The sequence below is a fragment of the Epinephelus moara genome, chromosome 5 (genome assembly GCF_006386435.1).
Source record: "Epinephelus moara isolate mb chromosome 5, YSFRI_EMoa_1.0, whole genome shotgun sequence".
Lineage (NCBI taxonomy): Eukaryota > Metazoa > Chordata > Actinopteri > Perciformes > Serranidae > Epinephelus > Epinephelus moara.
Genome location: NC_065510.1, coordinates 11,079,721 through 11,097,360, shown reverse-complemented (window position 1 = coordinate 11,097,360; position 17,640 = coordinate 11,079,721). Strand labels below are relative to the sequence as shown.

Genomic DNA, 17,640 nt, shown 5'->3' with positions numbered 1-17,640 from the left:
AGCACAGAGTGTCTGCCAGCAACCAATTACTTGCAGAGGCTTCCGCCAACTTGTTTCAACGGTTCCGATTTAATCAGAAGACAAATTAAACAGGATGACTAGCCAATGTGAAAATCAAAAGAAAGCATAGAATAATGTACTGAAGAAGACTGTTGTGCCATCACATTTTTTTGTGGTTTGAGAGCAATTATCCGGTTGCCGCATTGCAAAACTCCGCAATACAATTAGGTCCGAAAAAACCCGGAGTCCGCGCGCGCGAATGTTAAAAAATGGTATTCGGGACAGCCCTAGATATATGTTGACATAGTTTTGTTTTTACTTGAACCAAACTCAGACCACCTTCTGTTCACTTCAGATGAGTCAGACTTTATTTAGATCACCTTTCAGAAGAGGTGGGAAGGGGTAAGAGTGGCACACACTATATTTGTTTACTTGAAGGTTCATGTGTTTTTTGGGGGGTGAAAGGAGACATGGTAGAGTTAGTCCCTCAAGAAAACTTTGCTAAAAGGGAAAGAAATGGCCTGTTTGTTTATAGATATAGATCCAAGGGTACCTTTTTTGTATTCGGGAGCTGTTTTTTTTTTGTTTTTTTTTACCAATTTGTCATATTGTCAAGAATATCTTAATTGCAAAAATGTCTTGAAATACCATGGTATTATTTTAGGGCCATTTCGCCCACCCCTACTGTGCCATACATGCTAGTTTTCTGTTGGAACACTGTGTCACTATGTTCAACTCAGGAGCAGCTGCTGAGTTGAGACACCCAGTAAAATTTGCTACACTGGTCTGGTCTGGTTTTTAGCATAGTATCAAATGGGTTTGAAAACCGTAATGTAATTCTAAAATCTGTCAAGCAGTGGTTACCACTGAGGAGTTGGGACTGTCCAAATGTGTCCAAAGAGTCGCAATATCATCAACAAGTTGGGAAAAAATTATGTTTGTTTGGACATTTAGCTATACGACTTCTTTGTGAAATACTGAATAGTTTTACCTCTTCAGGCCTGATTTGAATTTAAATATTTTTAGCTGAAAGTGCGACCAGCTCAAAAAACTGTAACCTTAGATGAGGGGTTGTGAGTTCACTTTGTTTCAAAGAGAAAAAGTTGGGAAGAACTGATATATGATTGTTTAATGTTCTGTAGGAACCTGAATAATATATATTCGAAATGCTTCAAAATTCTGAAGTTTTTAATGATGAACACTTGCGTTGGTGTAGCGAGTATAGAGGTCTGCTCCCTAGGCAGTTTCAATAAAACATGAACCAATCCCAGAATGCCCTTTCCTACCCTGTGTGGGTGTGAGCACTCCGTCAGCCAGCGGATAGTTGAGCGTGCGTATAAGCAGGGTCATGTCCTCGTGCCGAGAACAGTAAGTTGCCCTCTGACGGCCGGACACGTAGACGTCGTGGTGCAGCCGTTTGACGCGCTCCACCACCGACTGAGCCACTGCCTCCAGACTGGTCTGCTGGGCCAGCTCTGCTGCTACCATGGCAACGATTTCCTGCGGTGGACAGCAGAGGAGACAGGCAGTCAGAGAAAGAAAGATTAATGATAAAGTTTAAGAGCTAAAGAAGATTAGGAGGATGAAAAAAAGAGGCAATACAATAAGTGAGAGACAGAAAACAGCAATGGACGTTAAGACCAAAAGTGGTCATGAAAACAAGAGTCAGGAAGGGACAAGGAATAGTAACAGAAGGATGACATCAAATGAAAAGGAGAAAACAGTAGGTTTGAGTGGAAGGAGGTGATAGAAGGCATATGAGGGAAGGAACAGGATAAGGTAAAGAAAGCAGATTTGGAATAAAGAACTTTTAAGAAATTAAACTTAAACACAGAGACTGAAAAAATAAAACACCAGAAAAACAAGTGGAGAGAAAGTGGCTGAGGTGGGAAGAAATCATTAAAATGAATCGTCGAACCTGATTGGCTTGTTCAGGGCCGTGGGCGGACTCAAGGGCATTGATAAGACCTTCTGACATCAGCAACAAGAAGCCTGTCACGTTGTCCAAAGAGTGGCTGCCATGAATCTCTGGCTCTGCGATGATTGGCCTTGTCTTGGCCGCACTGATGTAGTAGGAGGACAGGAGAAGATAGATACAGGGGTAGATAAATTAATTTAAAGAAGTGATGAAGAAGAAAGCAAGCAGAGACAGAGACTAAGTAAGAGAGAAGTGGAGGGAGAGAAGAGGAGGAAGGAACTGAGATGAAAAGAGAGACATACCTAAGTGCACCTGACCTAAATACAATAAACCTGGCTAATCTCATAAATCCGAAAAAATCACTTATACTTTGTCCACATCAAATTTCCTGCACTCTCTTTGATGGCACTAAGGAGGAAATTCTATGAAGATTCTATTGTGTGTTTTATTGAGGACCATGATTGGAATGACTCGTAGATATCTGAGCCTGATTCGCTTGGCCTGGACAGCAGACAGGAACAGGAAATGAGAAGTGTGAGAGAGGGGCCCCCGGATCGTGGAATTTCAAGAGGCTCAGAGAGGCTGGAGGAGAGTCAGATCTGATAACAAAGACCATAATATGGAGACAGAGCCTCCACTGTCCAGGTACTGTTGAGTACACACACAGACACACACACACACACACACAACCTGCAGAACTGATTGTACGTAAGTGTGTTTATTTAGCTGCCCTAGTTTCGGTTGAAACACAGTAATAAAGGAAAAGTTTTGGAAAGTACCCTTATTCGCTCTCTTGTTGAGAGGCAAATTAAGAAGATCAGCACCAATCTCCTGCCTGTATGCAAAATACGAAGCTAATAGCTAGTCAAGCAAATAGCTTAGCGTGACTTAAAGGTCCAGTGTGTAGGATTTATTTTTTTCTACTAGCAGAAATGTAATTTAATATAATAAGAAAAATAGGAACTGTAGTGTTTTTGTTACCTTAGAATGAGCCATTTATAGCTACTTAGGGAGCGGGTCCTCATCCATGGAGTCTGCCATGTTTCTACAGTAGCCCATAATGGACAAACAAAACACTGGCTCTAGATAGAGCCATTTGAGTCTTCGCAATTTTGCTTTGGCTACAGTAGTCAGTGACCCCTCTGCGACATTAGCATTGACAAAAACGCTGCTTTATACCAGTTTAAATCATCTGGGTCTGTTTGTTTTGTAGAGGAGGAGATCTCTGCAGATAATCCGGCTGCTGGTAAAAACCTCCTGAACGTCTGGATCTTAAGTTATAAGAGAAAAAAGGTGAGCACACATTAGCAGGTGCTGGGCTAACGTGACATGCCAAACAGCGCTGGAGAAACACCGATTTGCAACGTCAAACTGCTTTAATCTGTGTTTTAGCGAATTTAATCACCTGTTTCATTTATTTTGGAGAGGAAGAGACCTTTGCAGATAATTTGGTTCATGGTAAAAACCCTCCTGAACATATGGCATAAGAAACAAGGCAAGCACATATTAAGTAATTAGAGAAAATAGGTGAGCACACATAGCAAGCAATGGACGTGCTGTTTAGTGATGTGAAACTACTTTATTTATTGTTTTTACTGTTTTTAATCATCTGGGGTCTCATTTATAAAACAGTGTGCCGGATCCATACTAAAAATGTTCGTACGGACAAAAGCCAAAAATGGCATGTGCCAAAAAATACTTAACAATTTCTACAATCAGGCTTCCACCCCACCACCTGGGTCACCAATTTCCCGTCTCCAAACTGTTCGGAAGCGTGGGTCAAAGTTTCTCCTGTCGCGTCTGGTTTTATAGATCACAACTTTTGCGTGGGAAGTGGCGTACGTCTCTTTCAGGCCTTGTTTTGTGTGTACACAATGTTTATAAATGAGACTCCTGGTCCATTTGTTTTGGAGAGGAAGAGGCCTCTGCAGATAATCTGGATCCTGAACAATTAACACTGAGGGAATTCTAATCGGGAGAAGTTTTAGCCGGTTGCAATCTGCTAGCAGCCACTAAACCTCCTTGAATCTTACACACAGTTCCTTTAAAAGACTGGAAACAGGGGGAAAGCATCTGGCCTGACTTGATCGAAAGTTGCCTACAGGCATTTCTACATTTTACTTACTAAGACTTTATATCCTGTTTGTTTGATCTGTACATGAACAGAAATCCAGAAGGCCAAAACACATTCAGTGACTTCCTGGATTCACTGTGCAAGGCCAAGAAGTTGTTCCAGCACATAACCCCCCCATAAAACAACATCTTGTTTTTAGATTTCTAGAAACTTGGCTGTCTGAATAAAAATAACTTTGCGAAGACTCTGAATTTTACATATAAAATATAAAAGACCATACCATAAAAAAAGACATTAAAGAAGAGTGTGGCAGCTTGGCCTCCCCAGGCATGTACAGTATGTGCTTATGATGTAGTCTGAGTATTCTGACTTCACCTGAGCAGGTCGATTTCATTGTAGTTGAACTTAACCCGGTAGTCTCCAAGCCTCCTGGTGCTGCTCTGACCAGCAATCTGCCCTGCCTGCCTTACACGAGCCGAATCTACACCTGTATTAAAAAGGAAGAGGACAGGAGACACATTAAAAACAGGGGGAGTCGGAAAATGAGGACGGAGGAGATGAGTTTGAGGATATGATGATAGACGGCGGGTATGGGGGAGAGGAGCAAAAGATTTAGTATGAGGAAGGAGAGTTTAAAGCAATAACACAAGGTCAATAAGTAGAAGCAGGAAATGGGGTGGGAGGAGAGGAGGGGTGTGTGTGTTTGGGGGTGGATGAAAATATGAGGGGAGAGGTCACCTTCAGCTGGGTTAATGGAATGGCTGTCATTTCATTTAAATCATTCAGAGAAGGGCCTGAACAACAGAATAATCACGTGACTCTCAACTGGAGACGGGAGGAGCGGGAGAACAAAGGGAGACAGAGAGCTCTGCCTCCTCTTCTAATGATGTGGTGTGAAGCACCAGGAAACAATGCAGTTAATTCTCCATTATATTCATTACGGGTGCCAGGCTGCACCTAATGCTTCCTCCACAAAGCTAATCACAGTGTATGTATTTCCTGCTACATACACAACCTACATTACTGGACCATTAGCTTGGCTGTCCACCATAGATAGACGTCTCTATGTGTGTCTCTGTGGCAGCTAGTTTACACTAATAGCTGACTCACTGTCAGCCTGTATGTTCTGCATGGAATGCAAGGAATGTTATGTAATGTAAGGTATGTCTGCTATGCTACTGTGCAAATCTGATTTCTATCAAGATACATGTCTGAGTATTCATCAGACCTCAGGACTAAAGGCAAAACAAAATCCAAAAAGCTTTTCCTCCAACCTAAACTGTTAATTCTGACAATTTTTTAAAATCTTTGTCAGGACTACTTCCTGTCTTGTCCCTGGAAAAAACAGCAGCAAAGTGAGCAGAGTATGAGAGGAAGGAGGCAGCAGTGCTAATCATATTGGTGAAATGGGATGTCACTGACCAGATAATGTGGAATATTCATCTTGGTGTGTGTTGGTGCATGGTTAACTCAAAATGAAAAATGCCCAGGATAGCTAAGTATTACATATTTATTCCCCAAACTGAGCGCTTAATAAAACTTAAGTGAAATCTGTGTTCTAATTAAATGAAGCTGCATTAAACCAGAAAAAATAAAACCAAACGAATGGTTAATAGTGCAGAAAGATCTGAAGCTAAGCAAAAAATAAATTACTAAACTATTACGGAGAATATATCTCAACTGAATAAGTGCACCAAACTGACTCTGGACAGTCTGACTGTCTGTCTGTGTGTCTCACCCAGTGCAGCCAGCCTCTGCAGCTCGTCTTCATTGTCAGTGCTGTGTGGTCGGCCAATCTGTAGGACCTGGTTCTGGCCGTCGCTGCTGGACTTGCACAGCAGTGCCCGGTTGGTACCTGGAATCCAGGACAAACACGTAAGGATTAACAAGACGAGAATGGGGACTGGTAAAATAAGTCCATGGTTTAAAATAATCATTTTGTCTTTAAAAGGTAAGTCAACATCGACACAAGGTTAAATAGATTCGAGACAAAAAGAATCCAATTCATTCACTAGAGCTGCAAGGTAAGACAGCAGCCAGCACAAAGAGAAAATACTAAGCTGGAATGAAGTGTTTTAAATCTGAATGAGTTACCAGTTTTTGTTGACACTCTCAGAGAGGATCTCTTTCAACTCTATTGCCATTTCTCTCATGAGGATGAGACATTTCACCTTGTAATTTCTCCACACAATAATCTTGCAGGGACAAAGATGCAGTGACGTTGTTCTGCTGTGACTCACAGGCCCAAACCTCCGCCAGTGAATCAGCACAGATATTGCGCTACTTTTACAAGCTCAATATCAATCACTGAATGATGAAGCCAGTTGCTGACAAAAGCTGACCGGAGATACATCAGTGATTAACTCACTTTTATATTAAAGTTTCTGAACACTGAGCAGGAGCCTGATGAAGACCACCCCCACCTCCACCCAAAAAAAGTTCAGTAAATGCCCAGAGTAGTGTGTGCTGCTCGTCTAATCTGCAGACAAGGCCAACCAATTAGCCACATTATACTGAAATTGCAGACAGGGGCCCCATGTGCCTCTCTCTGTCCTCTCTGTGGGGCCCTGGGCTTCAGCCCCTGTCACTCCATGTGTTAATGAGCCAGTGCCGACGTGGTGCACCGCATTTGTGGTGTTCCAAACAGATCCGATTGGTCACAAAATACTCTATATACCCTCTTCGTAGGCTTGGTGATAATCCTCATGTTCATATGTGCAAAGCTGCATTACATATGTGCAACACACAGCCAGCCATGCCTGTTGTACCTCCATACACCCTTGTCTGCCACCCACACACTCCCACTCCCAGCATATCAAATTATGGGTCATACGACCTTAACTGTCAAATATATTTCACATCAGCACACAGCTGGAAGAGCTTTTTAGAGAACACTTACTCTTATGTTTAAACCTCGCTGGGATTCATGTTGTGTCAACTCTGAACTCTTGACCCTCACACAACAGGCCAGTGGGGAGACAGTCCTCCTTTCTACTCGCTACTAATTACTACACCCCGCCACCCCACCCCATGTTCTGCTCTGTGCCATGTCCTTGAGGACAAAAGAAAATGAAATCCCAGACAGAGAGAAAGAGAGAGGGTGAGGGGCTCTTTTCCTTTGGCTGCTACAGAATCGAGGATGTTAGCAAAAAGACAGAAACATCTAAAACACTGCATTTAAAGGATTTACACTAACCAGACTTACTTTCAATTAGTGCGAACTTAAACTAATATTCATACCCTTGATTAATGTGCCCAGATACATGAAACAAACCACACAGACAGCAGCTGGAGTCTGGCACTTTAACTTTGATGATTCTTGAAGAGGAATACTTCTAAGGGATAACGTTCCTCAGGGTTGGTGTGTGTATGTGTGTGTGAGTGGGGGTGTTTCTCACACTCTCCAGAATTTCATTACAGTAATGGATCTAAAATGACTGCTGTAGAAACATATCTTACTATATCTTACTATATAATGACGCAAACTCTGTCTGTGTGTGTCTGTTCCACGTTTTTCTCCTCACTGACTTGGTCAATCCANGTGAACATAATCTAGGGACCAATATCTAAAGTTCCCTCTTGGCAAAAGTTGGAAAACTTACTAAAAATGAGCTTCAATAAGGCAATGACTTTAACTATCTGCCTTTCAGCGTGCTACCTCAACTACTAATGTACAGTTTTAGCCCACTAACTATCCCACTATTGGCAATGGTACTACTGAACTTTCAATAAAGCAATCATACTATCAAATTCACAAAAACTCTGCAATCTGCAATTTTCTATGACCTGTATCGCAAACACACACCATGTGAAACTGTACATGGGCAACTGTGCACTCAATGGGTATGGACTAGTTAATGACAAATGCTTCTTTTCTGTTTCTGTAGCTCAAGATGTTTGGTGAGAATATCCACACACTAACAAACATTTACACACACACACACACACACACACACACACACACAGACAGACCAAGCTACAATGTGACTCCCTCTGCAGCTGTTGCCTACAGGAGCCTAATTTGGGATTCAAAATCAATGGTCGGCACTGTGGTTATGTTTTGAATACAGATTCAGTCAGTATGATTCCAACATCTGTTTGACAGCCATCTATGGCAGACCTTTTTAAAGCCATGACAAATCACCATTTATTTTGTAAATACTATCAAAATAATCTAGATTGTTGTGCCATATAATCTTGCAACCCTTCTCGTGGTTGATTAGATCTATGTGCGTGCATCTGTGTGAGTAGGAGTGCATGGCCACAGAAATATTTAGTTAAATGTTTGTATTACTGGACTAAAATGAACAAATAAGGTTAAAAACCATAACTGGACGACTCATGCAGAACAGAATAAGAAATAATCAAGAGGAATACCTGCCCAACCCAAACCCAGACTGAACTCGCTCTGCCGTAGCTAATGCTGTGCATCCAGTATTAGCTTACATGCTACTAAAAATAGAACTAGTGTCCTCTTGGTGGAGAAGCAAAAGATAAAAGAGATGGGAGACTTTATAAATGCCATATGCATCACACTTTGTCTCACTGCAGGATTATTCTGTGCTGTTTGATATTACTGTTTCGTAACTCTGATGTTTGAGTTGTATTTAATGAATGAATGAATAAAAAGAAGAAATGGAGAGACAGAAACAAAGACTAAAACCTCCAGAACACTTTTATCTGTAGGTGTAAAGTGTTACATGTAACTGCAGCTGGAAAAAATGAGTAATTTATCTACTCCACTCGCTCATACTCTCAACTGGTTCTGACCCTTGTACGACCCACGAGCTGTGGCCGCCACAGTGTGACATCGCCCACAGTCAGCCCTGCAAGCTCGACCTCTAAATTTCCCTAACCTTTGGAAAGTACTACTCCCACAGCGGGGACTTTTTTCTTCTTCATGTGGAACCACCTGAACTAAATTTGTCCCTGCTGCCTCCGGTTGAAATTAAAGTTTAGTTCCTGAATTCCTCAAAAGGCTCTTGGTCCCTCGGGAAAGTTCCTGCGGTGGAAATGGTCTTTATGAATTCATAAACTTTCAAGTCCCTATCTGCTTTCTGTGAATACCACCCAGCCAATCCAAAAAAGTGGTCTCTGACTGGGATTTTCAAAGAGAGACAAGCCCTAAACCAAAAACCTGTGTAAGCCTGACATCTACTGGTGTAAAGCTCATTCTTAAGAGGCCATTTATTGGCTGGTCTTTGGCATTAACCATATTTTCCAGCACTACAACAAAGATGAAAAATAAGGTAAAAGTAAATCAAAATATTTCTCTCAAGTTTTTGATAATGACTGATTTTGAACAGAACCAGAGATGGAGCTGTCAAAGTTAAATGACTCTAGCCTGTGTAAACATGTGTGTCCATACCAACACTGGCGATGTAGAGCTTGTTGTTGAGGATCAGTGCCACCACAGCCGTCGCTCCTCCCGACACCTCCTGCTCCAGCTCCTTCAGACGCTCCTGCACCTTCTGACTCTGAGAAGAAAGCTGGTGGAATGACACATTCTGACCAGCCAAGAGGAGACAAGGAAGACAGAGAAAGATTGAAGGAAATGGGAGTAGTGAAAAAGTCAAGAAAATGTATTGAGCGGGAGGAGTAGGCAGAGAGGAGGGGAGGAAGGCAGGAATATAAAAAAGAGGAAAAATATCAGTTTCAGTGGGCAGATTGACGGAGAAAAAGAGAGAATGAGACAAGTGATAAAAAAAAAGGAGTTGAGTAATAAAAGACCATTGAGCAAGAGACATGAGCCGGGAGGACAGGCAGGTGGAAACAAGTGGAGAGGGAGGAGTGGTGGAGGGATACAGGAAACGGGTAGGAGGTGATGTGAAAAAGGATAAGAGATGAGTAAGAGCACCGGAGATAGTGGGCATGAAAGAGACAGATAAGCAAACAAAGTGTGAGAACAGAGAAAAGGAGATTATGACTGAATGTTCTTAATGAACCAACTCACAGCGACAGAAAGTGACTAACATCGTCTTACAAAAAACGCCCACAACCAGCAGCAATATCACAACTGACTATTCCACTATGTGCAGCAGAGACTGAATGAAGAGGAGATATGTCATGACGAGAGAAAAAAATGGAGGGAGGGGGAGGGGAAGGAGCGGAGGCAGGGGAGCAGGGAGAGCTGGATCCAGAGAAGGAAAACTGAGACCTGCTTATCTAATGAAACAGCCTGATGAGACCAATTAGAACATAACAAGCTCATTTTCCAATGGCTGAGCATTAGCTCACACTAATGTCCAAATCTGCGGTTGCTATGGAAACGTACGGAGCACCCCTCTCCTCAATTTTCAGCCAAATCTGTCCATATGCTTTGCAAAGAGTGTGAATGTGTGTGAATGTGTGTGCGTACCTCATTGTGTGGTAGGAGGTAGTTGGACAGGTGAGCCTTCTCAGCCAGAGCATCATCTATTGTCTCAAAGTAGCTCTTCTCCACCACATCAAAGGCCTGCGACAACAAGAACACATGACAGAATGCTGGTTAATATCCAGGTCGGTTCGCACAGTAAATCAATGCCAAGTACATGCTCTAAATATCGTGCATAACTAATAAGATACAGCGTGTACAAGGGTATCTGCACATTTAATATGTACAAATTTTATGATCTTTAAGAGCTTTTTAACACCTCTACAAGGAAAAAATAATAATCCTCTCACTGTGGAAAAAGAAATTGACAAACTACACCACAGTATACATTGTTACTGAAATTTACTGACTTTGAATGACTGAAATATTCAGTGCACATTTATTAACGCAAATAAAATATGCGTGGCAGTAGACCCAGTCCAATGGAAAACAATGCCCCATAATTCCTTGTATGAAAACTGCCTTGGCAATAATCCTAATAATTATTAATAGATTATAATGATGTGTTCAGGCCTGTACAATTGTAGCAGCGTTTATGAAAAGGGAAAAAAGCAGTTTGAACAAAATCACTGTTTTGGAGTGCTGGAAGAGGTATTTAGGTCCTAAAAATACTCTACTACTAGTAGAAGTCCTGAATTCAAAACCATGCCTATGTAAAAGTGTTTAAGTATTATCATCAAAATGTGCTCAAAGTATAATAACAATAATAATAGTAATAATAATAATAATAAGAAGAAGAAGACACTTTATCTATCTAGCACCTTTCAAAACACAGGGTAACACTTTACTTGAAGGTATCTACATAAGGGTGACATGACACTGTCATAACTATGACATGACACTGTCATGAACTTGTCATAAACATTATGTAAATGTCATAAACCTTTATGACTGCTGTCATTTAGAGTCATTCGGTTTTTGTAATGACAAGTTGACATTGTTTGGGTTGTCTTGATTATGACAACTTGACATTAATCACAGTGACATTACCAGAAGTTGTCTTTGTCATGACAAGTTGACATTAAATTTGTTTGGGATGTCCTTATAAGGACAACTTGACATTAACATGAAGACATCTTCTGGTAATGTCATCCTGGTTAATGTCAAGTTGTCGTAATAAGGACATCTCAAACACATTTAATGTCAACTTGTCATGACAAAGACAACTTCTGGTAATGTCACTTTGATTAGTGTCAACTTGTCATCATCAAGACAACCCAAACAATGTCAACGTGTCATTACAAAAACCGAATGACACTTACTGACAGGCAGTCATAAAGGTTTATGACATGTACATAATGTTCATGACAGGTTCATTACCGTGTCATGTCATAGTTATCACAGTGTCATGTCACTCTTATTTAGAAACCTTCAAGTAATGTGTGACCAAACAGAGTTACATAGTTCTGTACAATAAAACTTAACACATTTAAAACACAAGTAAAGATAAAATAAGGAAGGCCAAAACTAAAATCAAGATAATTGGAAATTAAAAATAATAATCAAATAAGATAGCAATAAAACAGACAAACAGTTAAGATAAAATCAGGATATGCTTTCCGATAGAAGTACGTTTTTAGGAGAGTCTTAAGCAAAGCCAGTGACTCAGACAGCCTTATATCCTCTGGCAGGTCACTCCAGAGCCTTGGGGCCCTGGTGGCAAAAGCTCTGTCCCTTTGGTCCTCAATCTGGACTCTGGGACAAGCAGGAAACCTCTGCCCGAGGATCTCAAACTACGCAGAGGTTCATAAGGGACTAACAGGTCTGAAATGTAATCTGGAGCCAGGCCAAGAAGTGTGCAATAAAATGTTCCCTGACAGTATTTGCTATTATGTTTAATGTTTTTGGATTAACATTGTTGTTGCATTAATGTGTACGTTACATGTTACTGCTGTAGATTTTTACTTTTATGTATTAGTTTATTTGACAGGGACGGTGCATATTAATGTCAAATAGCTACAAGTTGCCAGAATTTGCCACAAGGCTAGTTTTCATCGGTAGTATCTGGCCAGATTTTACATTAGACTCCCTAAAAGTAAAATAACAAAACAAGCGAAGTTAAATTATTTCTACTATTACTGAATAATGGTGCATATTGCATGTTTAGATGTGTAAGATTATGCTAATTTAAAGTCCTTTATATACTGTCAGATAGTTTAATCTACAGCAATGCATTATATTCTGTAAGAGCATCATCTGTCTGTGGCACCCCTGTCCTTCCAGAACCATGCATCTCTAAAAAGTCAACTTTTCATGAACTCAAAGGAACAGTCCTGTTTTCGGTTTTGTGAGGATGCATTTTCCAGCTGATTGAAACTGAAATAAAAATAGACTTATTCATTCTGCCCCAGTTAAAATTTGATGCCTCTCTTCCTACAACTGCAGACATTTTAAGACCTTAACTATAAAAAAAAATGTTCACCATGTTCTAAGACTTTTTAAGGATCCACAGAGACTCTGGTGTACAATACCGCACTACTTGTACTGTCAACTGAACAAGATGGGGTATCAGCCTCTTGGGTACTTTATGTTGAGGTTCATTGTCTATATTAAGGCATAATCAGTGGTCATTGTCAGGGTGATACATGACCCTGACATTAAGCAGAGGGGTCTTGAATGCACAGATATAAAGTAGACTGTGAGTTTGGTGTGATAAGTTTTAGAATGACTATAAGTCTTTCTCCATATTTCATATATTCATAAGGTCCTCCTGTCCCATGTTTACATCCACAATCTTTTTATGCTTCCTCGGTCAATTTCACTGCACTTACTGAAGCTACAAGCTGCACTAAGATGTTTAAAATGATACTTCGCTACATTAAGAAAACAACAGAGTAGGTGGCCTCACTAGTCATTCCATCACTGCAGCTTGTACCTCCCCTGTGGTTTGACATATTAGAAGCAGAATGTGACTCCATATTGTTGGAGCTATAAGGCCTGTAAACACAGACCGTATCAGAAGTGCAAGCAGCATTTTGCAGTATAGTGTGATGTCACATTCCTTATGAGGTGCAAAAATTTCAACTGATAAGACTTCAGCAGAAACAGGATGTTCAGCTTGTTTTTTTCATGACCCTTTAAATTATATCAAGTCACTTCCTTATGTTGTTTGTGCTTTATTAAAATAGATGCAGCTTATTGTTTGACATTTTCTTTAAATTTCCAATGACTGCTCCATCAATACTGGAGTAATAGTGTCTTGAATCTTAACGGTGGGTCTACCTTCTTTACACTTAAGTCACAGATTTGCTTTGACGTAAGTGAGTGTGTCAGTGTGAGAAGATTAATCAATTCCGCACTCTGGAGAATAAAAGTTTATTTCTCACTCTTCCTAGAAAATAAATAAACCATGTGACTTGCTTTACAATCAGCAACATGTGACACTTGTAATATAAAAAGTCGCAGACCTGTGTGAGGATCCGGCGAATGTCGCTGTCTGTGTGACTGGAGTTGAGCTGTCCTAGCAGCAGTTCAGCCGTCAGACACTGCGAGGCAAAACTGGCCACACTGCTGCCATCGTAACCGTTAAAAACCCCGTACAGGAAGCAGCCATCCTCGCCTCTGATTGATGAAGGAAAAACGAAGACAAACATGTGACTTCTTTACTTCAATGAGGGAAGACAGTGAGAATGTGAAAAAACAAAACGTCCTTCATCCAAAACTCGAAGGATTTAGAGTGTGTTTTGTGTAAATTGTAAGGTTAGGAGGTGTGGATTGTCTAATGATAATGATAATGGCAAAGTGACATGCCATGTTTGAGAAAAACTAATCAGATAACATTCGAAATGGAAAACAACTACATAATTTCTACATCTTATATTTAGGTTAGCTTAAATGTTGAATTGTGGACTTTTCAAACAGCACAGAGACATACTGTATGTATATTTAATGTGGCACATTTCTGTAGTTTGAGTGGTAACTACTGCAAAGCATGGCTGCCTCAATAAACTCTTCCTCATGTTGTATTTGCAGCAACATGACTCAGCATGTTGGTCATCAAACATCAAATACTAGGATGTGCTGTATATGTAACACAGTTTGAATAAAAGTGATTTATTTACACAACTGGGAAAACAATGCCGTGCTGTCCAAAGGGAAACCTGTTAAAGCAGGTAAACGCAACTCTGATTGTGCTTGCTGTGCACTGTCATGGCTAAAAGGTCAGTAATCTGAAATCAGAGGTGTAACCACACACAACGTGATTTTTCTTTTGGATATGAGTTGAAATAAGAGAAGTGGTTAAAGATAGACCTATTCTGGCAAGAAATACTAATGTTGACATGATGTGTGTTCACAAATATTAATTATTATATTATTATTAATTATTAGTTGCATTTCGGTAATTTATCTAAATAACTTAAAAGAACAGTGTGTAAGCTTTATGGATATTTAGTGGCATCTAGTGGCGAGGACTGTAGATTGCAACCAGCTGAAACTTCTCCCGGTTAGAATTTCTTCAGTGTAGAGGTTTTTAACAGGAGCCAAACTATCAACAGAGGTCTCTTCCTTTCCAAAACAAGCTGACCCAATGATTTAAACGGATAAAAACACTGAATAAAGCAGTTTCACATCTAAAAAAATCTGTGTTTTATCGTCACTCTTGTCATGGGGTGGGGGTGGGGGGGTGCTATCTATAGTGGCTGAGGCGAAAAATGTGACTGGCCCGATCTAGAGCCACTGTCTAGTTTATCTGTTCTGGGCTACTGTACAATCATGGCTATCTCCATAAATGAGGATCGACTCCCTATGTAAATATAAAGAGCTCAGTCTAAGCTAACAGAACAATTTTTATTTTCGGGTGACAGATTACACACTACAGAAAACATATTGTTATTAACATGTAAACATGTTATATTCCAATTCTGCCAATATACCCCCTAAATATACACACTGTTCCTTTAAATACAATTTAGAGACTAAAGCCCTGTGTTGGCAAGAGTCTACCCTGCTGAAGTGTCCTCGAGCAAGACACGCAATCCCTACCAGCTTCAGGGAATTCTTTCAAAAGTTGGCTCCAACAAAATCCTAATGCCATCAGCTGGTTCAACAGCAGTTAGTTTGATAGTGTTTCATGTAACAGGTGTTAATTCATTGTATGACAAAATGATGAACACTGAAAAATGGAGTCAACATGGCATCTGAGATGCAAATACTGAGCATGAAAGACAATGTCGTTGCCTCGTCAGCAGTTATCACTCCAGGCATGTTATTATTCATTTTTGTCTCTGCTTCATTCTTTTGTGTTTCCAGAGTTTCTCACCTGAACCCGAGGTGTCCGTCCTCGTTGGGGTGGCTCTCAGTTCCTTTACCATCGGGGCCGTACACACAGTTGGTAGCTGTGCCGACCCCACACATCTGACATAGCGGCAGGTCATCTGTCCAGCTCTGATGCTGTCACGGGGAAAAAAGGAATGAGCGAAAAATTTACAAAAAAGTCCTGTCTTTATACGTCTATAGAAGAGAGGCCTTCAGTGCAGTGAGCACACATAGACACAGCCTTCACTAAAAGCTTTAAGAAACCTCATGTTGTAGGTTTGTAGTGTAAGTTTGCACATATTATCTAAGGAGTACGGCACATCTTCAGTGTCTTTTCTAATCATGACTACCGGCAGCCTGTAGCTTCCACATAAAATTGGTTACGAGTGTAGGTCATTATGACCCCTTGTTCTAGCTGACCGTGACACAGAGAAACATCCATTGTGTTCACATGACATTGCAAATCCTGATGCAGAAATAATTTCTCTACTAGAGTACATGAATGTTTCTGCCACAGACTATATGTTGCAGGTTAACTAATAATCTGAAACTGAATGTCTTTAGAAATACTTTGCCAAAACTTTTAGGCAGAAATTAATTTCTTTCTATGGAAAATTCCACTTATCTCTCTTTAAACCTCTGAGTTATTCTACAAAGTGTTGCCAAATACTATTTGACGAGCAGATTAATGGGAGAATTGAAGTCAGTAACTGTTTTCATAGAATAAAGAAATACTGCAGACTGTATTGATGTTCGGGCAATAAAATCTACAAAGCCATGTTCACCTACATAATGATCTTGTAAACTGAAAACATTTCCATGAGTATGAGCTATCTTTAGTGGGTAGGTGCTCTTTCCTTTCCTGTATCCATGCACTGTGATGTGTACTTTAGGTGCATTTCACTGTGCATTGATACCATTCTCCTGTACACTTATTGCTGTCTGTCGTTATTGTAAAACACATGAAGTGTGAATTTCATGGAAAGCCTTGTTCAATAAACTTACCTTTGCCTGGCATGCCTGAAAGGATTGCCATGCTGTATGCTATTGTTTATAACAGGTAGGCTTCAAACTGGCAAGTGTCCCTCGGCAGTAACATGTATCCCTCTGTAATTACTAGTAATTAACAAAATGACAATTCTGATTTTGACTTAACTTCTCCATGTTTACACCAAAGACGGACATCGTCTTCATGAAACTACACACCCCACACTGGTGAAAATTAATATGCGGTTACAACTCGAACTCGTTAGGGGTGTTGATAAGGACCTGACAGACAGCATAATCTACTTAAACAATCACCAGCACCAGCGTTTCTCAGGAACCCTGTAAGCCAAACATACTGAAGTGACCATTGCTACAAACTAACTAGCTAGCCGACTTAGAGTCTCAGCTAAGTTAGGTGTGAGGAAAAAAAACAGAGCAATGCAAAGTCAGTACAACACACATAATTATCTCCTCCTATTAATAGCAATATCAACTGTCCCTGTTCATTAGAAGTCACTAAATCGCATTACGTTGAGATTAAAGTTGGGTAACTTAGCTAGCTAACTGTTAGCAAACAACTTCAAACAGCCCAGCTAAATTAGCTAGCTAGCATCACTGAATGAAACGGAACAACACTGAGCGGGACATAACAAACAAAGGCGACCACCTGTGGGGATAAACGAGACCTACACAACCTTCAATGGCAGTGCAACATTAACATAACAGGTTAGTGAGAGTGATAAAAAGCTGAGTTTTCACTTACGCTCTGCATTAAATTCCGACGCTGCGCCGCCATGTTGGACGGTACTCGTTGCGTTCACGGATTCATTGCAATGTCCGTAATTTTGATTTTCCCTTTGAAACACGTCTGTCATTGGACTTAGTGGAATTCATCGATAATGAAATTTAAAAATATATGAAACAAAACCTACCGTGGCTGCTATGAAAATGTATCGCCACTGATGTGAATACCAGAAAACACAACATGTGAATCAGCATTTAACTACTTTTTTTAACTACTTTCTATTTTAC

At 40.4% G+C, this 17,640-nt stretch overlaps 1 protein-coding gene across 2 annotated transcripts in view; it reads right to left on the bottom strand.

The window, feature by feature from the left end:
* Positions 1–17,427, bottom strand: part of tab1 (TGF-beta activated kinase 1/MAP3K7 binding protein 1) — a 24,962-nt gene extending 7,535 nt beyond the window's left edge. The window contains exons 1-9 of one of the 2 annotated variants that reach the window (XM_050044435.1): positions 17,372–17,427; positions 15,626–15,756; positions 13,773–13,926; positions 10,351–10,446; positions 9,361–9,499; positions 5,731–5,847; positions 4,368–4,479; positions 1,919–2,063; positions 1,287–1,500 (exon numbers count right to left, since the gene is read on the bottom strand). In XM_050044435.1, coding sequence (XP_049900392.1) covers positions 1,287–1,500; positions 1,919–2,063; positions 4,368–4,479; positions 5,731–5,847; positions 9,361–9,499; positions 10,351–10,446; positions 13,773–13,926; positions 15,626–15,756; positions 17,372–17,404 — 1,141 coding nt within the window. In that variant the 5' untranslated portion in view covers positions 17,405–17,427. The remainder of the gene's footprint in view (positions 1–1,286; positions 1,501–1,918; positions 2,064–4,367; positions 4,480–5,730; positions 5,848–9,360; positions 9,500–10,350; positions 10,447–13,772; positions 13,927–15,625; positions 15,757–17,371) is intronic. The other variant, XM_050044434.1, reaches the window with a different exon arrangement.
* Positions 17,428–17,640: the final 213 nt, after the last annotated feature.